Genomic DNA, 26,111 nt, shown 5'->3' with positions numbered 1-26,111 from the left:
TATAGTTTAAAAAAAAGGAAAGGTGACATTTTTATCACATCAGAAGAGATTTATATGCAAGAAACATCTGGATTGCACCTAGCGTAAAAGTCGGTCAGGTGCATAATGTCGAATGATCCGTCAGTCATCCACGTTTCTCGCTTCAGATACGATCAGTAGTTGCTAGAGAAAGTTCATTATTATCCCCGAGGACCCTATTTTTAATAGCGACGAGAAACTTCATTCTCCTCGCGAAGCGCATTATAGCCAAGCAGCTTTTGCTGACCGTTTGATAACAGCGCGGATAAAAGAAGGTCGATAAACGTTACGAGAGGGCCACCCTATAGACCGACTAGCCCATCGTAGGAGACGCGCTCGGCTCCTCGGGGTTGGAGGGTGGTCGGAAGGTGGCAGCGCCTGCGCCTGGAACCAACCCCCGCGAATCTACCCTCGTTATCGCCATGTCAGGACCGGCAGTTCCATCTCGGGCGGACGCGCAGAGAAGTCGGCGATTTTTCTTGCTGTCTTCGTCGTCGTCGTCGGCGGTGGGGATCGCTCGAGATAACTGGGCGATCGGCAGCGTCGCAGGGCCGCCGACGAATATGCGGAAAGAGTGGTCGAAGGCCGTCGTCTGAAAATGCAGCTTCGATCGGCCACGTACAGGACGGAAATCCTCCTCCAGTCGCGTCCTCCTCGTCGCGGTGTCGCTTCTCGTCGCCGTCGTGACGGGACACTGTCGTTACCGCTGTCCGTCCTGCAAATCGGTCCCCTGGGGCCCGTAGCCGCCGAGGGATGCTCGCGGAAATGGTCCGCTTGTCCTACCAACACCGGGCGTTCTACTGCTACGTGATTCTCAGCGTGTGGATCTTTCTGCTGGTCGCTGGTAAAAAAAAGCAATCCTCGAGCTGACAATGTACAGCGTTGCGAGACACGTCGGATGAACGATCTTGGATGTCGCTGGAGATCACGGGCATAGCGTTATAATTTTTCTGTTAAAAATGAAAATTATTTGCATTCTATTGTGCGTGATAATAACGACGCGAATAAATATTTAACATAAACTATTTTCTCTTTCTCTCTCTTTTTCTTTTTCTATCTCTCTATTTCATCGCGCATAATAAATTTTGTATTTTTTTTGTTTTACGAGTTTATATTAATTTGTACAAATTCCTTGTCTATATATTTTTCAAATATTTAAATTTCCGTTACAATGTTATTATTAGGTCTTTATTTTTTTGTTAGATTATATGTCGAGATTATTAGCATATCTACATGTTAAATTGAGAATTATTAGTTTCAAGGATTTCTACATATATTATCAGATCTACTTGAGTGCTTCCGTTGGTTACCATTTAATCTTCAACAATGGAACTATAATAATAGAACACTTTAATTTTCCAATAACGGATTTTAACGTCACCACGTGACATCAAGGCAACGATTATTTTACTCTTGTTTTGTCATAAAATAAAGGAAGTGTCCAATTACGGTTGCTGACACGTATATCAATCGATTATAGAATAAATTCATTGAGATGTATTCAATTCACAGCATTTTCCTGATATTATTGAATTTTTCGACGAGATATAAATCGAGAGAGGCTAGCATTTTTCAATAGTTATTTTTATACTAAAACAAGCATTGGCATTTTATTCAATATATAATATATTTTTGTCTTACTTCACAAGCCGATAAATCTAACGCGCAAATTTAATAATATCTATCTAAATCTTTTAATAATACTGTTAATAAAGAATTACTTAAAATACTCTTATTATTTAAAAACGTCGATTATAAATAATTGTTTCTCATCATGCAGGTATGTATAAATACATCGGCGTAGATGAGAAAACTTCGGTGCAAACGAGAGTCTTAAACAATGATTTGTCGCTCCGGGAATTCCCGAGAAATTTAAAATCGGATGCGAAAACGAAGAAGATCTTCCGTTTTTGTAATTTACCACACGAAATAGCTGCAGACACCGAAGGTACGTACATTAATTATTCTTAAATTTTTATATGTCAAATACAATGTGTCAAGTGTACCAAAGTCGGATATCCTACATCGCGTTTTACTCGAATATTCGTGTTAACACAAATGTACAAGACCAACAATATATTAAATTTTAAAGGATATTTTAAATGAAACAATCGTCAAAACTTATCGCGAATAACACTCACTATGTAAATGAAGCGATACTGTTACAAAATTATATTTAAGCTCGCCAGCACATTTAATATATATATATATATATATAATTTAATTTCCAGGAATCAGATTGAACGATATATAAATATATACATACATATATATTTTCTTTATAACACGCATATGCAGAAAAATATACATGACACGAATGACTCGTTTCCTCGAACAGGTAAGCTTGATGGCAACTTGACATTGGGCGGTATCTTGATCTTCATCCGCCACGGCGATAGGGGTCCCTTGACGCACATTCGAAACATAAGCAGCATCAATTGCGGCAGCGAGTTTGGCAGCGCGACGGAACTCGAGACGATCTATGAGAACTACGTGAATTTCGTGCAGAACGTGTCAAGCTACTCGAGGACCGCGTGGGCCCAGTTTCTAGGCCCGTTCCACGGGCTGCCCGTACTTCCGGCAAACGCGCGCGACTGCAAAATTGGTCAACTTACCACCCTCGGGATCCTACAGTTGCTGAAGACCGGGGTGCTGCTGAGGAACGCGTACTATCACAAACTCAATCTCGGCAATGGCACCTCCTTCGGCAAGGACGTGATCGCATACAGCACATCCTATCGCAGAACGGTGCAGAGCGCGGTTGCTTTGCTCTATGCGCTCTTCGAGGGCGACGGTTTCGCGAGCCTGTCGAGGATCAGCTTACAGGAGAGCCAGAGCTACGCGTTCTGCAACAATGAGTGCGCTTGTCCTGCCGCCGAGAAATTCCTGAAGCAGCATTTAAAGGTAACACGATCTGCATGATGAAGATAAATACAATAAGCATTGTCAGTTGCACGTTTCATGTACTTATTTGTGTGTTTCTGAGTATTAAAATCACCGTGAGTGGTTTTCAAATCTAGGATCATATAAAAATGTTGTGAATAATTAAAATAATGTGTGATGATAGCAAAATTATTTAGATTTATTATCGAACTTTCTTGTGTGGCAGCTGCTCACACATTTCATTTTATAAGAAATAAGTATATAATAAAAACTTTCATTAAGGTTCATCTCTGTTTTACAGGATGTTTTTTTAAAGAAGATGCAATAAAAAATAGCGTATATTTCCATCTTACTTAAGGAACTCTTGATGATCTGAAATCTCATTTCAGTTTCTCGGAAGGAATACGTTAAATAATCTGCATCAACATCGTTCTTTTCCCTATCTTCTCAGAAAATCCAATAAAATTACATAGGTCATTCTATACTGTCAGATATAACGTTTGGAAACTGGTTTTCCAACGCCATATCTGCATAAAATACTCCCTTGCAGATAATTTTTTTTTATCGAAAGAAATCTTGCTTTAATGCAATCGCTATCTCTGCATAACGTATGGAAGTAAATTCATACTATGCACAATTAACATTAAAGAGCACCTTTTTAACTCTTCTTGATCTCCATAATTCTTTATAATGTTTTAACAGAAGAAAGCTTTCACATTTCATTCAAAACGATTAATTGGAAACTGCAATCTTAATCTTAGTGCAAGTGCACTTTGTGAATATATCTTTTTTCTTAAATAACTCTTTCGAAGACAAGTATTCCTATAAAATTTGTGCGAACTGTTTAATATATGAAATGTTTAAGAAATTGTTTAGAATTAAAAGAGCCACGTTAAGTAAAACACATCCAATACAGTTTTAAAATGCATGATAAGAATTAACCAGCTGAAGTCATTCCAGTTTTCATAAATTTATATTTATGCTTATTTAATTCCATCATTTAGTCCATTTCTACTAAGACATTAATATTTTACTTATATAAACACTGAAAAAGAAAATTCAAATTTATTCTTATAATAAAATATTCCCAAAGAGAGCTTTGAGAGAAGCTCATTTCAATATTAAGTTCGAGAACTATGTGAGTCTTTGCAGACACGTTTGCAATCATTACTTCGCGCTACTTTGGAATTTTGCATCACTTTTCCCAGGAGACCTCCAACCATCTGAAGTCGCATCCGGCTGTCGGCGAGCTGATCAAGCAGGCGGCGAGCGCCGTATTCGAGCTTCCGGATCAAGCGCAGACGTGCGACCCGAACACATTGAGGGATGCGTTGTTAACGTACGTGTGCCACGGTGCTTCCTTGCCGTGTGCGGACCTCGACACCCAGCGAACCTGCGTGAAGAGCGACCATGTTACTGGACTGTTCGCCTATACGGACTGGGAGTCCAAGCAAGTCGCCAAGAGCAGCAGCCGCAACAAGTACGGATTGCTGAAGGCTTACGGGATGCTGCGTGGTATCGTCACCTACATGCTACGCATCATCTCCGAGGCCAGGCCCAAGATTGTCCTCTATTCCGGCCATGACAAGACCCTGGAGTACCTCACCACCGCGCTAGGCATCGTCTCAGACGTGGCCACCCACTACGCCTCGCGGCTCATCATCGAGGTCTACAAAATCAACTCGCGAAACGACAATCGCCTCGCCAGCGACTTTTACTTCCGTGTCGTCGCCAACGGCCGAGACCTCACGCTGAAGATCCCGTTCTGCAGAAACGCCAACGTCTACAGCGAGGACGGTGACCAGCCGGGCAAGAAGAGCATCAAGTTATGTCCGATAGAGAACATCATCAGGCAGCTGCACGACGACTACTTCGTGCCGTTCAACGCGACGAACTTTAAGGACGCTTGTTCGAGTCACAAGATCCGCTGAAATCGATCAGCCGACCTCGCTCATGAAATAGGATCCTGTAAAAAATAGACGAGTTAAAGGGAATTGAGAGAAAATCACATTCCCCTCTCCCAGGTGATAGTATATAAGAATCTTATCTACAAAATCGAAGGATCTAAGGAAAATCTAAGCTTTTAACTTTTTGGACTCCCTTTTACCTCTTCTTATTCTCGATATAGCGACTTTACACTATTTACCAGGTGCAGCTAAATACCGAACATGAAGTAAAAGAAGAAGGATATTAATTATATTTTAATTTTAATATACGCGAAGATATATTAAAATTAAAATATATACTTTTTAATATACGTATTATACCTCTTAAATTTAAATAAGAAGTTGGTCCTTTTTTTAATCTTTCTTCCTGTAGAACGGCCATTCTTTCAGACTTTCTAGAAATTTATAATTACAAATAAAAAGGGAGATAGAGTATAAAGAGCATTTGAAAGTCAATTCCTTATTATACATAGAGATTAGAAATTTACGAGTTCGCAAGATCAACTCTTATCAATTCTTTCTAATTCATCTACTTTTTGCACGACAGATCTATCGAGTGGATGAAATAAATTTCTGACTTGCACTATGCTGTTTTAGATAAAGTAAGTAAACATGAAAGTAATTACTCGTATTTCAGAGGAGAGTTAAACTCTACGATCTCTCAAATGAACTTCTCTTATGTTAGGACAATGGGATGTAAATTATTCAAAACTCAATTTTCCCACCCTGACAAGAAAGTATTCTATACTCATTCTAATGCGCAATTATAAAATACGAAATTTATTTATGCTATATCCTTCAAAACATTCCTCAAGGCATTTGGTTCAGATTTTTTATACTCGACTACACTAACGCACAGTTAAAATAATTTACGATTGTCAGAAATTGTAAAAAAATTACGAAAAAAAAAGAATAGATGAACTCATTTTAGCACGAGGAGCGAGCCTTACCTTCATAGATTACATCTGAAATCTTTCAATTAATGTATCTTTAGATAACTCGAGAAACGATAGCGCTAATGAGCCAATTAGTCGATTATCATATATTTTATCATACACTCTATTGTATATATATATGTAAATAGTGCCCCAGAAATATATATACATCAAAAATGCAATTATATTTCTTATCCTGATTATGTACGTACGCTTAACAAGTATTAACTACAACATATTAAAAGATTCTCTTTATTACAGGAAAAATGTTCACATTACATGTGCAATTCGCGATATATAAAAAGCTTATTACAATCTATTGGTAAATAAATAATGGACGCGCTTCGCGGCGTACAAGGCACAGGCGTAAAAGATTCACATATTTATACTACCTACAATATATATGTATATAACGTACACTAGACTATCGTAAAAATAAAAGCAATATTTAGTTTAACGTCTCCTTACTTAAACCGCAGAAATTGCTTTTATTTCTTAATAATCGATAAAAGCCTCTTGTATGTCTTACAACCCTAAATCTTATTTTACACACGTTCCTTTTATTGGCGATACCTGGTTTTTCACGATTCGTAGATGACACCATGTAATCGATAAGAGAATTTCATGATTTTATGAATTTCAAAGGTCTCGCACGCATCGAGTTGCAATTTGACGAAATAAAAACAATATATAAAACCAGTAGTCTATCATAAACTTCATGTAAATGCCCAGTTTTAATTATTCCCGATCGAACTGACGAAATTTACAGTTTCTTCTTTAAGACTGCGAATGACCAATCAGTGATGTAAACCGTGCAGTCGAACGGAAATAGAAATCCCATGCAGATCGATCATTGGCGACTGCAATTTTAATACAAAATACAGGACGTGCTTATTAAAAATGGAGGAAAGATAAAAGATAAAGCAGAGCTAAATAATCTAATTGTTCAAAAATTCAATGACATTAAATATATAGAACATATGAAGAATCAAATAACATCCGAATAAGACGTCACAAATTTTTGGGATGACTGACAATTCAATAATTTTATCATTCAAGAGTGAAACTGTTATTCAAACATTAACACTTTTAGATTTCTCAAAGATGCAAAAATAACTTATCGATTTATGAATCCGTATCGATGTTCGAAGATCTATAAATTTAATCATGCGTCGTTAATAAATTATTTTAAAAAACACGGCCTGTATAATGTTTCAGCGATTATACGATACTCGCCTAACGCTAATTCTGTACAAGTATATTCCACACTACTAAAAATAAAATAAAAATATCCTAAAAATATACATATAATGTTATTCTGTGATAATATGACTAGTTCCGGACTCCAACATGGCTAAGTCGACTGTCTCTTGAAAATGTTTTACTTGCTGATAATACTGTTCGATCAAACCGCTTCGCCCACTACTTCCACTGTAATATAAAATTCAACGTACAATATATAATAATGTTACGAGGAAATATACAAGATGCTTTAAACCTCATTTTACAGAGAAGATTAATCAAAAACATCACTGATATTGTTACAAATATGACTACTAAGTAGACACATTGTATAATAATCAAATAATGAAGAGAAAGATTTATGTGCGCGCCTTTTACTTACTGCGTTGCTCTGTCTCTCACAGGTGGAGAATGATTCGATGCCGCCGTTTTGATAGGCGACAATTCGAACAGTTGATCGATACCGCCCATGATAACGTTGGCGCCCACGCGTTTTCCTGTTCGCCAACGGCGAATCAACCACTTCATCCTGTGAATACTGATTATCACCAAAGTGACGATTCGCAAGCGCACCTTCTTGTCGCGCGATAATCGTGTGTGCGTTCGTTCACTCTGAGTCAATTGCGCAAGCATGTACAACGTGTTGTTCTCACAATATTGGTAACTACCGACAATGCACAGTAAATACTTCTTCTGGTACGCCAATGATTTCCGTCTACTCTCCGATCGTAGATATTTGCCGTAGAATGTTTGTAGCTGGTTAGGTAAAAACAAATTTATGTATCACATTATTGTTGTTCGTTAATAAAGAACGCGCTACTCAAGCGGTTCTCCTATCTAGCTGTTATTTACTCTCCGACAAATTTATATGATTGATTATGATTAATTAAAATGTACTTAAAAAATATAGAACATGAAATATATAAAAGCGAAATAAATAACATCAGCCTAAGCAATTATTAATTTTTAATTCCAAGATATGAAAATTAAGTTATTCTAAAATTCCACTTATTATAATTTCATCGCAAAGCAAAGTATAACATACCTTCTCGGCAGGAACTGTCTGCTGGTTTGAGGCCTGCGTGCCTTTCAATCTCTTCATCTCTCCTTCGAGCAATTTCACACGTTGCGTCAACAATGTCCGATCTACCTTCATCTTGCAAAGCTTATCTTGGAGATTATTCTTATCAGCAGCATATTTCTCGATCACTTCATTTAGCTCTTTGATTTTTCGCACGAAATTTTTCGCCGGGACATCCGTGGTACTCGGCAGTTTGTTCCTCACGTCTTCCTCTACTTCGATGGCGAAGGACTTCGAATTCGGCTGCAGTTCCTCAATTAAATCTTTCAGTTTTCTCTCTTTTTCTCTCGAGTACGCCAGTCGTGAATTGAGTTCCGCCTCTCGCTCCTTCAGGGATTCCACCGTCTGTGCGAGTTTCAGTTCTCGGTCTAACGAATCCTTCAGTTCTTTTTTCGTGGGCTTTATGTCGGCCTCCAGATTTATCTTTGCTTCTCGGGCGACGTTGATCTCCTTGCGTAATCCTTTCATCTCGTGCAGTTCAGCGTCACGTTGCTCCTGTTTTTTACTCTCAATTTCGGTCAACATTCTCAGCTGTTTCTGCAGATAGTCGCATCTGTCTTCTCGCGCCTTTAATTCCTCCATGGTTCTTTGCAAATTCGTCTCCGAGATATCCTTCTGTCTGTTGACTAACGCTAGACTCTTGATCAAATTCTCTCGTTCCTCCGTCGCAATTTCCAGCCGCTTCTCGTATTTGCTCATTTCAACCTCCAATCGCCTTATGTTCTCCCGCAGTTCGGCATTATTCTCGCGACTTTCCTCAAGATTTCCACTCGTCCTTATAAATACAGAAAAATTAATATAAGACCAATTTTCAATTTGTATATCTTGTGATTGCTTTAGCTTAAAACGTAATTACGTTTTATTAATTTACAAGTATCAATATAAAATACGTTAATGATTTTTAATATATTATATAATTATAAAAGTTTAAACTAGAAAACGAGAAATGAAATTGAATACGTACCTCCGTGTCTTACCATCCGATATCGTACTATCCGGTCCATCACGCGCGGTTGCCGTAAACATTTGCATGTTTCTGCTTGCATTCTCGGCTTCTATTAATTTTTTCATGGACGTCAACTGCGATTCTAACACGATCTGGTGTTGTCCCATCAAGAATAGATCATTGCGAAGCTTTTCTTCGTTCTCCAGTGTCGTCTTCAGTTTCGTCTGTAGGAATTCGATTAGTTCAGTGTCCTGGACTTGCCCCATTTCTGTTGACCGACGATGCTCGTCTATCTGCAGTCTCAGGAATTTCGTTACATTCTTCTCAGACACAAGTTCTTTGTCAAGTTTGACTACTTTTTTCGTCTCCTCCGTCAAATCAGCCTTCAGTTGCAGAATACGTTCTTCGTACTCGGCGATCTGGTGTTTCATGATGTCTTGCTCGATTTCCAGATTATCCTTCAGCCTCTTCAGCATCTCGTTGTCTCGACGGACGTCGTTCAACGAACGCTGATGGTCTCCCGACGCTCCCGCCACGGCCTGTTCGGTATCATCTTTGATCACCTCCAGAATTTGCTGATCTAATCGCGCGGAGAGATTGAGTTCTCGCTGGACCATATCCTCGATGTCGCTGTCGTCTTGCTGCGTGGAGGTTTCCGTCTGTTCCAATTCCTTTTGCAGTATCTGCACCATATTCTTCAGTTCCGTGTTCCACCTGCGCTCCTCCTTTAACTTTTTTCTCAGCTCCACGATGTTGCCCGACTCTTTCATCTTGTTTTGAATCGTCTCCAGCGCACGTTGCAGGCTCTTGCTGTCATCGCTCATCTGCCTGATAACCTTGTCCTTCTCCTTCAGGAATTCCTGCAGATGCTGGATCTCTTCGTCCTTGTTACTGTGGCTCGACGGCGACGACACGTCCGACTGTGCCTCGCTCCGCTTTGCCATTTCCTCTAGCTTACGGATTATCTGGTCACGACTGTTCAGACCGTCCGTCAGCCGCAGAATCTTATCCTGCAGCTCGGCAATTTCACGCTCGCGTGCATGAACTATTGTCTTGAAGTCGTACAACTGCTTGTTTTCATTCTCGATCTCGATGTTGCGTGTCTTCAGGGTCTCCAATGCGATGTCCTTCTCCAGGATAAGTTCCTTAAACGTCTCCAACTCCTGCGTCCTCTCCTGCAGGGAGTTGTTCCTCTTCGTCCGATCCTTCTCCATCTCCTTTTTCAGCTTCGTGTTCTCCGTGTTTAACTCGGTGATGATCCTCTCGTTCACTTGCATTCTGCCTTTGTGATCCTCAAGCTCGTCTACCTTCAGTTTGAGAATATTCTCCACTTCCTCTAAATCTTTTTTTATTTTGCTTTCCGAAGCCTGGGCCAGCTCGTACTGACCCTTGTAGAAATTCTTGTCTCGCACCAAGTTCTCCATGGCTTCCTTGGATTCATCCTGCAAGTTCTGATACTGCTTCTGTAAGGAGGCCAACTCCACCTCATACTTGCTCAAAAGATCGGATTTTATCTCCAATTCTTGTTGCAGAATTTGTAGTTGATTCGACAGATTTTCAATCTCCTTCAGTTTCTCATTGAGTAATTCTTCGGCTTGTTGAGAATCTAAGAAAACATTTTTTAACTGAATATTACAAGCAAGAAGACATTACGTGCAACTACGATAAAAATGTTGTATCTGTTATAAAAACTATAATTTTACCTCGACAGTTATAATTTTCATAAGCAATAATATACCTTCGCTATCGTTGTTCTTGGGCGACGATAATTTGGATTCGCCTTCAGTGTTCTGCAGCTCTATCTCCGGATGGCGGACATCATTACTGAAACTGTGCGTGTGGGAATCCAGATCTAACGGCGGCACATGCGTACTCATCTTTTCGGTATCGGGCAAAGACGCTTCCATTGGATTAAAACTGTTTGTGCTTTAAAAAATGAAAAAAAAGTTAATATCAGCAGAATAATATAATAATTCAATTTTCATTTCTCCTTGTTATGTACAACATGCTATCAGTAAAGACTCGTAAAACCAAATATCTAAATTAAGAATATGAAATGAAATTGAAGATTTAAAATAAGAAAAATTGCTCTTTACTTTAACGTGTTCCTTGACGCAGGAATTTTGAAGCTGGAGATGTGCGACGTCGCGTGCGTCACGTTGATCGCTCGTATAGCTTCAGGCAGTTCCTCGCATTCTGAATGAATGGAGAGAATGTCGCTCAGGGTACGCGCGCTGTTCTTGGCCTCCGCCTGTCTCGTCAGCTCCTTCAGTTGCGTGTCGTCCAAAGCGAGCGATGAATAGACGTTCAGCTGTTTCTCTTTTTTGGATAGTTGCTCCTTCAGATGATCGATTTCCTCATTCTTGTCGGCCAATATAGTATCGATCAGTTGTGGCAGCTCTTGCTGGGTATGCTCCTGCGTTCCCAGCTTTATTTGTAGCGTTTTCTTTTCCTCCTGAACGAGCTTCAGCTGATCTTGGACGAGCTTCAGCTGATCTTTCAGCTTCTGCAGCGTGTCGTTCTCGGACTGTACGAGATTCTCCATTTCCGTTTCCTTTTCCGTCAGCAACTGAGTAGCCCGCTCAAGCTGGGCTCTCAGCTCTTTCAGCTCCATCTCCCTGTTGGTAATGGTTTGCTCTAGAGAATGATACTTCGCAGTAGCCTCATGCAATTGCAATTCCAGCCGAGACGTTGCTTGTTTCTGAGCAAACGGGGCGCTCTGTTTGTGCTGCTCCAAGCGGCCGCGCATCGCTTCAATCTGATACAATTGCTCGGATGCCGTCTGTTGAAGGATCTCCTGTTCCGCTAACAGCTCCTCGTTCTGATTCTTCATCGTGGTCAGTTGCATCTCCAGATCTTTGATTCTCTTGAAGGCGACGTCCTCCGCGCGCGCGTGTTTCAGCATCTTGTCCTTCAGCTTGAGCACTTGATTCAGCGGCAACATCGGTGGTGCGGAGGGATCATCCGGGGTCAGGCACCTTGTCGCGTCAATCTGTTCCCTGATCGAGACGTCCTCACTCGGCTGACTCAGGCTCAGATTCGAACCACACATGTGCGCCGACTCCAGCTCTCGAATTCTCTTGTCCAGTTGATTTTGCATCTCGTGAAGTTCCGCCTTCATCTGCTTCAGCACGGACGAATTGCCGTTGAAGTGCTCTGAGCTTAATTTATGTTTGCTAAGTTCCTCCTAGAAAATGATACAATCGTTTTTTCCTTATCTCATTAGTTATCTATTTTTTCATATAGCTTACCTGCAAATGATTAATTTGCTCGTTCAGATGCCTGCTCTCACTGCCGGATTTGATAGCGTCCAACTCCTGAACCAATTCCTGCTGGTTCTTCGTTTGCGCAATTACTACGGTCTCGAGTTGACTGATCTGCAGTTGCAGGGATTCCTCCCTTTCGGCCTTGACTTGCAGTTGTTGCTCCAGATCAGTAATAATATCGCGCAAGAGCCGTATCTTGTCTATCGCAGCCTTCAGCTCGCTCTCCTTCTCCGACTTCTTCGCCTCCGTGTCGGACATCAACGACGACATCTCTCGCATCTGAGACTCGAGAGCCTCCACCTAAATAATAAGTCATGTGTGCACACACGTGGGAGTTATCAACGCATCGCTTTTGCAGGATGTCACCTAATTCCAGTCAAGCGTGACCCAACTTGTAAAGCATCGAGAGGTAATACATATGTATCATACTTAACTATGATAATTTTAGGCTGGGTATACAATGGGTAAAAAAAGAAAAGAAAAATAATATAACAAAGTGAAAAACAAGAAAAATTTTGTGTGTGTATGCGTGTGTGTATTAAAAACAAATGAAAATAATTAAAAGAATGAGAAAAATAAAATGAGTGAAATATCTCATCGGCAAGTAGTCTGAACTTATTTAATATGTCAAATTTAAATGCTTTTATTTATTGTATAATATAAAAAGAAATTGTAGATGTTTCGTGGATTACAAAAAATTTATAGAACATTGAAATTTCTTTTTTTTTCTGATTGCCTGATAAACACACAGATAATTGAATAAACTGTACAACAGCTACACATAATTCGTCACATGATTTTCAAGCATATGGGTCCTTTTCTTACCCACTGTAATTTTAGATAAGATGAAGGAAGGTTAAATAAAATACAATAATCACTCACAGCTGCATTGATGTCAGTCGACTGAAGCTCAGGGATGTCTGTTGTTTCAGATGATAGCTCAGACTGCTTTGTGCAACAAACAGAAAACCCAAACCAGAGTGCAGAAAAACTTGTGTTAATACAATTAGTAGCGAATGCGTGATAATAACCGCCAGCGATACAATTAATTTCCCAAAACGGTAGCCCTCTTACTTCGTTAAGTTAAACTTAAATTCTATATTAAATTCTATATTTCGTTCTCAAGAGACCTCATTAGAAAGTGAGTGGCTGCTGCTGGTCAAAGTGCATATTCCATAAAGTGCAAATTTTACGATAGAAGTGTTTTCACTAGAAACAAACCAATATGTGAAAATTCTAAAAATAATCGATACTAATGTATATATTATGCAAGCTGTTTTACAAACTGTGTAATTTCAACTGATGAACCATACCAATTATAAACAGTTTGATTGTAAGGTGCACTTTTTTTTTAAGTACCAGTGCTGTTATAATTAAATAAAAAAGAGAATTATATTTTTCATATATTCCTCTCTTAGAACATTTCGTCTATATAAATATTGATTAAATCATCTAATTGTTTAATCGTTTTTGGTATATGTTCTTTTCCCAGCAGTTTTAATTCTGGGTTGCGTCAAAGTCATGGAAACTTATAGTCAAGTTTCAGAAATGGCAGTCTTTATGCCAGTTACAATCTTCTGGTTAGTGTAATAATCACCACCACTGGTTTTCCAATTAAAGCTAATTAATCCTTAGTTAGCAGTAACCAATCGCACGCTATTTTTTACATTTTATATATATCATTATAAGTTTTAATATATCTCTTCGATATCTTATTGTTAGTATTCGTAAATCCGAAAAATTAAAACTGTATCTGTCCATTAAATTATCGATAGTATTTGCAATGTGTGTATGTGTGTTCAATTGAATATTACACAACTTCCTCGTGTAGCAACGTTGAATAGCACCAACTAATTAAGAGTTAATTCAGGAATAGTAAATCGTGAAGCGGGTGATTATAGAAAGCACATTATCCTCGTATTTAACAAAAAAATTCACATTTAGAAATAAAACGAAATTCTCAATAAAAATCTTACCTCAGAACTGATACGCATATCTCTCTCTTTCTCGCGCTCGCGTTCCTTCAACTGCTCCTGCAAGAAGCGAATTTGTTTCGCAGCTTCTTCTCGCTCCATTTCGCGTTCGCTCGCTTGATCGTCCAAAAATCGGCATGTCGCTCGCAACTTCTTGTCCGCCGCTTCAATCTAAACACAGAAATGTAATTAGTTAATTAAAAATAATTATCATATTAAAAATATATGTAGCAAAAAATAACTAATTATTACAGAAAAATAAATTAAAATTATATTTTTGAAAAGATCGGAAATAGATATTTTATATCTGTAGTTCTCACAAATATTGTTAATTGGATCGCAATAAACAATACATTTAATAATACATTTAATCATTGGGCTGCTACAATATCTCATCAATATCTAAAATGGAATAATAGCAATTGAGATAAAATGCGGCAGAAAAGTATATTATTAACAAAGTCAATAAAAACTCTTTGACGGTTAAAATATTCAATAGCAATGAGAGAGCATTCCGAGCGTTGCGTGCATTTCGATAAAACATATCTATAAAATAGCATGCAAAATAACTATTGAATCTTGCGACAGCATGCAATAACGTCAGCAAATGTAACGATCATTATATATACAGAGCATTATAATTTCATGATTAGTATAAAAACTTAAAGTCATTAAGGCGTCATTAAGGAGAGATAAAAAATTTCCAGTAAAAACTTTCGCGCTTCTTGCGCGATGAAGGATTACGCATATTAATCAGCTGTAGCCGATTTGGAAGTAACTTACGGACAGCGTGTGTACAATAGTATTAGTAATTCTATAATTTACCTTTTTGCAGCAAACCCTGTGAATGTATGGGGTAGGAGTAGGTTCTAAAGGCACCTGCTGGCAAGACAACAGAACGCCAATCAATCCCTTAAAACTGCATCGCAGAGCTCTGCACTTTTGATTTGGACAATCTTTTTTTATTTCCCGATTACTGGACTCGATATTTATTCGCGAATAGTGTACAATATGTTCAGATTGCCATACGTGCCATACGTGCATACTGTTCTAATCTCTGATCGCTCTACAAATTATTGAACACGTAGAAAGTGAACAACAATGTTATACAGAGTGCATAAAGAAAAACGAAAATATGAAACCACTTATCCATACAATGTACAGGCTTGTTCTCTCTTGCGGGGAGAGTAAACACGAGTTTTCTTAAGACACTCTGTATGTAGTACGTGCGTAACAAAGCATGATTCCTTCTAGTCCTGATACACTATACTATTATCAACTACTGTGATCAACGAGAAATATTGAAGTAATGGGAGACATTGACATAAACTTTCTCAGTATTACATCGTGTAAGAAACGTGCCATACATAATGAAACATGTTCGTGTTAATTGTTGCTACATGATAAAATAGATATAATAAATAATAAATAAACGCGTAGAAGCTCATAGATACAGAATGTAATAGACCTGACGTGTTCTACGAAGATAACTCGTCCGCAACGAACAATACACCGCAATATTCATCACTGTACTGGCATACCAATATCGAATAATCAGAAATCATGCAACGGTGCATCTTCAAACCAAAATAATAAATGATATTACCTGTTGTTGCAAGTCCTCCCTCTCCTTTCTGACGTCGTCCATTAGTTTATCGTTCTGCCTGCACAGCTCCTCTATTAATTGCAGTAAATAAGACGTATCACCACCTCCATTTGATAACACGTGCCTGGCTATAAATTACATAAAAATATTAAACACATGCATTGAGAAAATACTTTGGAAAATCAAATGTAACTTAATCAAAATGTAATTTATATTTGATATATCTTTTTTTTATTTCCTATAAGATATTAATATATTTACTTATTGTAATTAAAAGCTCGAAGAAATCGACAAGAAAATTTGCCTCTAATATAAATAAACTATTTTTTATTACTAGAAAATGATGTAACTAATTTAAAAATCAGATAAAAATTTACCTTTTTCTTGCACCTGCAAAAGATCTTGCAGCGCATTGTCGCCCCTAGAAAGATCACTCTCGCCATATCCTTCCGTAATAACTTCCTTTTTGTTCTCCGCGTTAATTAATTTCCATTGGAGCTCTATGATGTGCAACTTCAACTGTTCCACTTCCTCTTGATAACCCATTATCAAAGTTTCGGCATGATTCAGTTTCACGGAAAGCTCTTCATTGATCTTATTTGCTAAAAGAATCTCCTTTGACGGTGATGCATTTTTGTCTTCGCCAGCCAATAGCGAGAGATTGAGAATTTGATTGCTTTCCGATTTCAGACGCTTCAGGCAAGCCTTCAGTTCCTTCTTCAGTATCTCGTCTACATCTTCATCAACCAAACTCTGCAGCGTCTTGTTGTCGCTGTTAACGATAGAGATTATCTTGCTGAACTGCGGAGCAAAGTGCACTCTCTTAACTGACTGATTGGACGCGTCCTTGTGTCGCGTCTCGGATAAAATGGCGTTATCGTCCTTCTTTAGATTTTCTTCATTGCTTAAGATGGACTCTATTGACTGCCTTTTTAGAACCTCGTTGATCAAAGTGTTGTTAACTTCTTCCTCACAGACAGCAAAGTAATTCACTAACTCGCCAATCAGATTCTTCAAAGTCACGCATGTCCTCCGCAGATTATCCCTAAGGAGAATGAAACATGGCTACTTAATAATAAAACGACCAAAGTTTGCAAAGTTAAACGACATAATAATACGGATTATTTATAAAAATCTAAAATTTTAGCTATTTTACTCACAATTAAATTCACTTGAATATAATAGATAAATTTAGTGATTCGATTTGTTTTACAATTATAAAATAGATTATGATATTGCGTGTATCTTTCAATTACCTTTCCTCCGTAATGTTACTTTCTAATGCTCCAATATAATCAATTTCTTGATTATTATCCATATGCGAAGTGTTCCCTTGAACAGTGGCGATTTCCTTCTGATGTTGCTCAAGCATTCGCGCCACGATGCAATCGTGTTCATCTTTCAGGCGAGCCAATTCAGCGTTATGCATCTTTTTCAATTCCTGGATTTCTTGCTTGGCATTAGACGTAAATTTATCTCGCAATTCTAACAATTCGGCAGGCCAATTGTCTTCTTTGTCCGCTTCCACCGATAAAAGTGCCTGTACAACCGTAATATAATAAGCCATTTGAAAATATTTCCTCACGAGCTCAACGAGCCACGCATAAAATTAATTTTATTAAGCTTCTGCGGGGGCACACACAGTAAAACATTCAAAAATGATAATTTTCTCGTTCGAATATAAACATAATATATAAATTTAATTAGTACTGTTATTTCACGTATGCCTCATTCTTAATTAATGAAATTCCACAAATGATCTACATCTACCTGAAATTGTTCTTGAAGAGCGTTGACAATGTCCTGTCTAGCTAGCGCGATTTGCTCTTCCAATTGATGATTATACGAGTCACGCAGACTCGACAATTCACCGATTTCCAATGCTTCCCATTCTGTCTGACAATACTGCATGCAAACATATAAAGTCACACGGCGTCATGTTAGTCACAAGTAAATTCGTACTTTAATGTAAATTAAAACAGAATCTATCTTTTCCCATTACTACGGAATAATAATAATAACAACAAAATATTCTAACTATTCATGGCGATTAAGTGGATCATCGAGGAAGCTACATAGATTATACTGAGATGAATATATGATAAATAACACATACTGACCACACCATGCATTTGCAATTTAACACACTCCATGGATTTAACAGCACGAATTGCCATAATTTTATGCAACATTTAATGAAACAAAAGCTTACGCATAAGCAATATTATAATTCTTTGTAATTTTGAAAACCTTTTCCATAATAAATATTCTAATAAATTTTTATTTCCATTAATACTACCAACATCTACAATAAAAAATATAACGTATAAACATGCATAGTATAATATATGCATACGCTTTTACAAAATATGTCTTTCTCTCTCATTATTTCTATCTCGAATAGTTTCTAAAAATGTCTACTCAACATAAGAAAAACCAAACCCATTTCCGATTTTTAAAAGAATTTTAGCATTTTCTCTAAAACGGACATAAGATTTATGATAACGCAGCTATTGTCAATGAATGGAATACAATTGATAGTGGATTCGCAATCAACAAAAGTTTTCCCTCACCTGATGAATAGTAGAAAGAGTCGCTATGCGTTCCAGCTTCGCCTCAAGATCGCGAAGTTGACATTTGTACAATTCTTTCTCTTCAACTGCTCTTGTATAATCGGCATTAATGCTTTGAACCTCGTTCACTTTGTGTTCCAATTCCTGTCGCAACGCCTGGATATTGTTATCGTATTCCGGCTCGAGGCACGCCTGATTCTCGACATCCAGGATTTTGCTCTTCAGCGATTCCTCGATGGCGCCAGGTGTTGCCGCGCGGGAATTGGATACGTTCAAGCAATCACCAGCACCACCGAAATATAGATCATCGGTCAACTCTTCGGTCTCGCTGTCGTTGTCAGAGATCCGTTTTGATTGCTGACTGAAGACTTCCTCGGAATATTGCTTTTCCATCTGCAAACACTTCCGTTCGAAGTACGTTCTCAGCTCCTCCATTTCCTTGGCATGACGCGCCTCGAGTTCGGCTCGGAGTTCGTTTAAATTTCCATCGCCATCCTTGAGACAAAAAAGAATGCAGTTTAGGAAGACTATACTGAACAGTGAACATTATTAAAATTATAGAAAGATATCAAAAACTATCTTAGAAAGATCTAAATCTAAAGTAAAGCACATTTATTTATTTAACAATTGTCCAAATAAGGAAATGGCTTGCCTTGAGGTTCTGCAATAGCAAACGCAATCTGTTGATCTCTTTCGCGGAGTCAGTCTTCACAGATTCCAGTTCTTCCTTGCGCTGATTCATCACATTCTCGATTTCCTGGCTCAGTAACTCTCTCTCCACCCGTAAGTCATCCAAGGATTTTTTTAAGGACTTTTGTTCCTCGCCATCCTGTTGCTCGTCCACAGTGGCGTCGTCCGTCACAGATCGCGTCTTCTCTACAGCCATTTGTTCACACAGCGAGTAATAACGACGTAATTTCAGCTTAACTTCGTCCAAGCTAGACTCGCCAGACAGAAGCTGTTGCAGCTCTTTGTACAAATTCTCATTATCGCTTTTTAGGTAACTGTTATCTGTCAATGTGCTGGCACCGCCGTTATTCGGCTCTGTAACTCCCGCTACATTTTGATCCGACGGATTTGGATTCCCGTCCAAACTCTGGTTGGTTTTAGGATGCACGTTGGATGATGTGCTGTTCAGATACGAGGCATTAACTTTGCTGTTATCGCTCATTTCTAGAGTCTGATTTAATTTTTCTTCGAACTCGGCGCACTGAGCCCATGCCTGGGCCAGGCCGTCTTTCAACTGGTTGCAGTTCGTTTCCAGCCTCCTCGCCTTCTCCGTCATTTCCGTCAGATCTTTCTTGAGGCTCGCGTTTTCCGTTTCTTTCTCCTCTACCAGTAATTTCAGGCTTTCGATTTCCTGGTGATCCTTCAGCCGTTGCGCCAAGTCACCCTCGTCGTTCGCCGAAGCATCGTCCGGGTATTCCCGAGCGGAAGCGTCGCGAGGCGTCGCGCAACTTGGCTCGCGCAACGAATTGACTTCCTGCTGCAGCTTGTCGCACGTGTTCTTCATGTCTTTCAGTTGCTTCTCGTAGGCCTCCTTCGCGAGATTGCTCTCTTCCAACTCGTCCCTCGCCTTGAGCAAATCCTCCTCGATTGCGTGGATCCTGTCAACCAGCAGCTTTTCTAACTCTGTTTTCTCGTCAAGTTCCCGCTTCATCATCTGATGCTGAATGACCTCCTCGTCGAACGTTTTGTACATGGTTTCGGCCAGCTCGCTGTTCGTGCTCATGCTCGTAGCGTCAAACCGCGATGACGATCTTTCCAATTCGTGTATTCTGCCGCTCGAGGCCTGGTCGTACAACTGGCTGTTCTCGAGTATCGATTGTGCTGTAGAATATCTGGACGACAGGTCGTCCAGCTTGAATTTCAGCGCGTCGTTCTGCTGCCGCAGGGAAGCGGCGTTCGTTAGGGCCTGATCCAGCGAACGCTCGATGCTCTCCTTCGATTCGAGAATGCTCATAGTCGCGATGTGCTTCGACGTGATCTCCTCCAGCTGAATCTTGTGCAGTTTGATTTGCTCGTTCAGCAGTTCTTTCTCTCGTTGGAAGTGCAGACTTTGCATGCGCCGCTCGTTCTCCGCCTCCAATCTTACCTCGTCGAACTTCGATTTGTACAGCTGCACTTCCGATTGAGCGATCCTTTGCGCGTCGGCGTGACTCGTTAGCTCCACTTTCAACGTCTCGACGGTTTCCTTGTAGTAGGCTAACTGCGTCTGAAAGACGGACAGTTCTTTGGCGTGCCTGCTCTCCAAGTCCGGCAATTCTTTATTCAACCGATCGGCTAACGTTTTGTTTTCGTCCTTCAGCACCTTCGTGCATTCTTCGTGTTTTGTTTTGATGTTTGCTATCTCTGCCTCGTTTTTGAAAGTTAGATCCTATCACAATTAAATTCAAATATAATTTTTGGTTATAATTTTATTTAAAAATTGCTTAGTTATAATTTTCTATTATTAATTGCTTTTATAATAAATTTTAAGACATCGAGAAATTTAAATTTTCGTGCTTCAGAAATTCTAATAAAATATATAACATCGTAAATGCTTACCTTTAATTCGTGCTGATGACGCATTGCATTAGCGTTTGTCACAGTGGTGAACTTGTTTAAAATGTGTTGCATATCTTGTTTGATTTTGTCAACGCGTGCTTCATACTGCTTCTGCTGCTCTAAAGTTTCGTCGATGTTCAAGTTCTTCTCTGCAGCACCGAAGCGTATCTGCTCATTCAAATTATCAATTTGCATCTTGTAATCGTTGATTTCCGCGTTCCGCGTTTCCCTTTCCATCTCCAACGTTTGTACGTGTTTACGAATATCTGTCAACTGCGCGTTCAACCGACAAATCAATGCTTTTTGATCGCTCATCGTCGTCTCTAAAACGTCGATCTAAAAACATTCGTGAGGTTTTTCACAGTTAATAGGGTTATAATTTATAACAATTGCACACTGCATAAAATTCGCCCCTCACCTTTTGCTGCAAGTTCACGTTATTTATCACAGGATTGTTTAACTGCACCAAGTTCAAGGCATTGAGTTGCGCCGTGACAGTGTCACGTGCGGATAGCGCTTGCTCCAAAGAGGCTGTTAAATGTTCTATTAGATTGTCGCGTTGATTTACTGCTCTCTCAAATTCCTGCAACTGTTTTACAAGAAACAGTTGATGTTATTTTATAATATTTATCTTTTTATATTATTTATAATATTTCTCTTTATATTTATAAAAAATCAGAATATTAGAATTACCGCAATGCGAATTTATGTTTACAATTTAATACCACAGAGAGTGTTATGTGTTTAAATGTGACATACTTTTATATGATACAATGATATAACCTCCCTTCCATGTGTACTGCTATTATGGCTCTGCGATGAATTTGGCGAGGACGCTTCGGCTCGCAAATGATCGATTTCTGCATTTAAAGCTCCGACTATGGCTTCCTTGCCTTGCAACAACTCCTCCAATTCCGCAACTCGTCCAGCCAGTCCATCCAAGTCAGCATCAGCTTCTCCCTCGCTTATGCTGACGCTGCTGTGCGTTATGTCTCGTGAAGATATACCTTCATTGGCCTAATGGAGCAGAAAAAAACATGAGATTGCAGAATTTATAGATCAATTAGATCAATTATCAGATATTTGAGTTTAAGTTAGCAGCCACTCTTACCACAGATTCCTTATGTGACATGGCCTTTTCATTGTGCAACGATTCGTCGTCCGACTGTTCCACACTTTGGTCCATACATGTGCCCTTGCCCTTGGTGGACCGCCTTGCCTTGTACTTCTCCAGCTGCAACAATCGAGATGATCACATCAATCATACTGCGAAAACAAAGCATTCCCGAACGCAGAATAATCTCCATTGCATTTTTCTCCAAATAAAACCAACGACATAGAGAGCAACGCGTAAGAAACAAATATTATAATTATTAAAACTTGAGCAAACGTAAACAGAACAATAGAGTTACGTACTAGAATAACTAACGACAAAATATACAAAATACACACGAACATACAAAGTACGTGACGAACGCGGAACGGTGAAAAAAAAGGAGAGAATATATAAAACTTGCCAGTTCTCTGCCAGCCTCCAGCGAGCGTCTTCTGCGCTCGTCCTCATCCTGTACCGCACTCATCTCGACAAATTCTGGAGGTCGACGTGCATAAGAGGTGCAAAACAAAGTATCCGCTTGCCGCTCGTCCAGATCTCGTCATTCGCTACATGTCAAACCTTATGCTTCTGCGTAGGTCGTCGTGCAATACTCGCCGATCGCGTATCGCCGCTCACTGGTCGATCAAACGATAAAAATACAAATTTCGAAAGCAGTTCGAGTCAATGGAACGCACAACGAAAATTGTCGGAAACGATCGGAACGGTTGGTTGGTCTAAAACGGTCGCGCGTCAGTCGTGCCAGCACGACGTACAAAAAACCTGCTTAGAACGATGAGTACGTTGGCAATCGCTCGATAATATCGTTCCGTGGAAAGTTTTTAAATCGCTCCCGTCGGTAAGAAAGCGACCTAACTTGTGTTACATGCGTTTCCTACGCTACGCGCACAAACGTTTAAGTGTTCCGTAATCGTGTATATTTTGATATTATGTAAGATATTGTAATGTTTAATTATGATAATGTAAGATAATGTAATGTAACGTAAATTTTATATCAAGAGACACGGTAGTGTCTCGCGCCAAGTATACGCGCAGCGAGACCGCACCGTGACTCGTTTACGCGAAGCGACGCTTTCGCAGACACTCAGATTATTAGATCTCAATAACCGCTGAACGGATCAAGTTCAAAGTAGGCTCAATGGATAGCTTGGGGTCGAATTATGTAATAAAAGTGTTTTCATTTTTCTTCTACGTACCCTACGAGCGGAGATATGGCGACGCAAAGTCTGCAATTGGAAAATTTCATTTAAGAAACGTCGTCGTCATCATCATCAAATGTACAGTCCGTTCTTTTTCGTCGAGATGGCAGCAGCTCCGTTTATACCGACCGGCGGAGATGCTGTTGGTATACTGTGTGACTCACACATAACGATCATATGTAGAGACTCTACATTAGAATTGAGATATGGAGAATCTGATTGCGCTGACTTTTTGACAATCGTTTGTATAGTTTTGTTTTGTTTGTAGTTGAACTGTTCAAAAGGTATTAATTAACATTTGTTTAAATGAAAAATAGCTACCTTTGCCATTTGTTAAGATATCGCGAATCTGCTTGCGCTGTCTTTTTCAAAATCGTTTTTAGTTGTTTCGTTTGTAGTTGAATTGTCAAAAGTCATTAACATTTGTTTAAATAAAAAATAGCTAACTTTGCCATTTGTTAAGATATCGCGAATCCGCTTGCGCTATCATTTTCAGAATCGTTTCTAGTTGTTTCGTTTGTAGTTGAACTTTTAAAAGTTATTACCATTTGTTTAAATAAAAAATAGCCAACTTTGCCATTTGTTAAGATATCGCGAATCCGCTTGCGCTGTCTTTTTCAAAATCGTTTCTAGTTGTTTCATTTGTAGTTGAATTGTCAAAAGTTATTAACATTGGTTTGAATAAAAATTAGCTAACTTTGCCATTTGTTAAGATATCGCGAATCCGCTTGCGCTGTCTTTTTCAGGATCGTTTCTAGTTGTTTGGTTTATAGTTGAACTTTTAAAAGTTATTAACATTTGGTTAAATAAAAAATAGCCAACTTTGCCATTTGTTAAGATATCGATATAATTAAAAAATTAAAATAGTAAAATATTTAGAATATTTATTATATAGCTTATAATTGAGAATATTCACTCTTAATTCACTCTTCGTCTCTTTTTTATGTGCCCTTTATAAAAACACAAAGGTGCAATCGAGCCTAAATTTTAAGTTTTATGCCTTAAAATCTCATTGTAAATTATTGTTACAAAAGAACGCTATCGCAAAGTGAAAGATGTTCCATGGGCATTGTCAAAAGTAATTGCTTCAAGAGAATTGTCAAAATCAAATATCACGGCAAAATATTGCTTGAAGTTTACATGGTTTACAAAATACAGATAATGTTTCGTGTTATGCAAATCCTCATATAGTATAAAAAAGAATACTTCACACTACAAAATGTGTGAAATCACAACAAAATTACCTTTTTAAAAAAGGTACAAAAAAGCGCCAAGTATACGCGCCTGAAGTTCTTTCAAAAAAGAATTCTACACACCCGAAGTTCTTTAAAAAAAAACTCTACGCGCCCGAAGTTCTTTCAAAAAAGAACTCTACAAAACTAATGATATCAACAAATTGCGCCAACTACAATGGGTATTTATGCAAACCAGAAAATCTATTACTTTTTATTATTACTCTTTGGCCGATATTCATTGTTGATTCTTATTTAAGACCATCTTAAGTACATTCATAAGATATTTGAATTGATACGAATAAATATTTTAATACATATGCATATATAAATATGTCAATACAAATGCGTTTTTTGAAAATACTTGGCGCTGCTAAACTGAATAAAAAATTCTCTTAGTATTTAAATAATCTAAACATTACAATAATTTGCTTAGACTCTAATTTACACAACTTGCCGAAATGTACAAATTTAGTTAATTACACTTATTCTATACTTAACTCTAATGTCTCACCACACACACACACCTAACTTACATAACACAATCGCCGAAATACACACACACACATTCACAAGAGAGGAAGAAAGAGAATAAGGCAATTAACATATTGGTTCGATTTGTTGAGAATTTTTTATTCGGTTTAGCAGCGTCAAGTATTTTCAAAAAACGCATTTGTATTGACATATTTATATATGAATATGTATTAAAATATTTATTCGTATCAATTCAAATATCTTATGAATGTACTTAAGATGGTCTTAAATAAGAATCAACAATGAATATCGACCAAAGAGTAATAATAAAAAGTAATAGATTTTCTGGTTTGCATAAATACCCATTGTAGTTGGCGCAATTTGTTGATATCATTAGTTTTGTAGAGTTCTTTTTTGAAAGAACTTCGGGTGTGTAGATCAAATTGTACGCGTTCATATTTAACTATTGACGAGATCTGGACGAGCAGCAAGCGGATACTTTGTTTTGCACCTCTTATGCACGTCGACCTCCTGAATTTGTTGAGATGAGTGCGATACAGGATGAGGACGAGCGTAGAAGACGCTCGCTGGAGGCTGGCAGAGAACTGGCAAGTTTTATTTATTCTCTCCTCTTTTTCACCGTTCTAGTTCCGCGTTCGTTTTATCGATTCGTTATACAACTTTTATTGATAATTTTCTATTGAAACAAAGTTGTGTACATATATATAAGTGATAATAAAAACTTATATTAAAACATTACATATACAAATGATAATAAAAGAAAATAAAAAGAAGTCAAATACATACTCACTTGTTTCAATACCTGCAATATCATATACATATATGGTATTGGTAAGGATAATTATTCTTTTCTGATAACTTTACAATTTATAGTCTCCTTTTCCATATAAATGTACAGCCTTTGTTTCAAACAAACAATTAATCATACAAAATTGTATTATATTTATATTTTTAATTGAATATGTAATATAAAAATATTAAAAAGTGATTTTTATGAAATATATATTTATGGTAGGTATATTGAATGTAACTAATAAATTGTTCTCTTGTCAATC

General features: G+C 38.3%; 3 protein-coding genes across 8 annotated transcripts; 1 reads left to right on the top strand and 2 right to left on the bottom strand.

Moving 5' to 3' along the window:
* Positions 1-316: 316 nt before the first annotated feature.
* On the bottom strand, positions 317-718 carry LOC113563553 (the record flags this gene model as incomplete). Its single annotated transcript, XM_026975205.1, has 1 exon — positions 317-718. A coding segment is annotated over one exon (387 nt), but the record flags the coding sequence as incomplete, so codon positions are not given.
* LOC105277780 (2-phosphoxylose phosphatase 1) lies at positions 583-6,251 on the top strand. Its single transcript, XM_011336398.2, has 4 exons — positions 583-862; positions 1,799-1,966; positions 2,357-2,922; positions 4,110-6,251. Exons 1-4 carry the CDS (start codon positions 772-774, stop codon positions 4,830-4,832), a joined length of 1,548 nt encoding a protein of 515 aa, XP_011334700.1. The 5' UTR covers positions 583-771; the 3' UTR covers positions 4,833-6,251.
* On the bottom strand, positions 6,021-22,900 carry LOC105277781 (A-kinase anchor protein 9). 6 transcript variants are annotated; one of them, XM_011336399.3, is made up of 21 exons: positions 22,534-22,900; positions 22,128-22,250; positions 21,776-22,033; positions 21,435-21,605; positions 21,017-21,352; positions 19,122-20,846; positions 18,470-18,964; positions 17,667-17,801; positions 17,153-17,436; positions 16,274-16,941; positions 15,897-16,024; positions 15,116-15,169; positions 14,294-14,461; positions 13,200-13,265; positions 12,303-12,617; positions 11,148-12,238; positions 10,790-10,977; positions 9,070-10,657; positions 8,070-8,880; positions 7,407-7,780; positions 6,021-7,213 (listed from the first exon to the last, which is right to left on the bottom strand). In XM_011336399.3, the coding sequence occupies exons 1-21, from the start codon at positions 22,594-22,596 to the stop codon at positions 7,096-7,098; spliced, it is 9,159 nt and encodes a 3,052-aa protein (XP_011334701.2). In that variant the 5' UTR covers positions 22,597-22,900; the 3' UTR covers positions 6,021-7,095. The 6 variants fall into 6 exon arrangements, with proteins under 6 accessions (XP_011334701.2, XP_011334702.2, XP_011334704.2 ...); XM_011336400.3 differs by having other exon boundaries at positions 13,200-13,262; XM_011336402.3 differs by lacking the exon at positions 13,200-13,265.
* Positions 22,901-26,111: the final 3,211 nt, after the last annotated feature.

Source organism: Ooceraea biroi, chromosome 1 (genome assembly GCF_003672135.1).
Source record: "Ooceraea biroi isolate clonal line C1 chromosome 1, Obir_v5.4, whole genome shotgun sequence".
Lineage (NCBI taxonomy): Eukaryota > Metazoa > Arthropoda > Insecta > Hymenoptera > Formicidae > Ooceraea > Ooceraea biroi.
The sequence above is the reverse complement of the archived record's forward strand: the minus strand, read 5'-3'. Positions and strand labels throughout refer to the sequence as shown.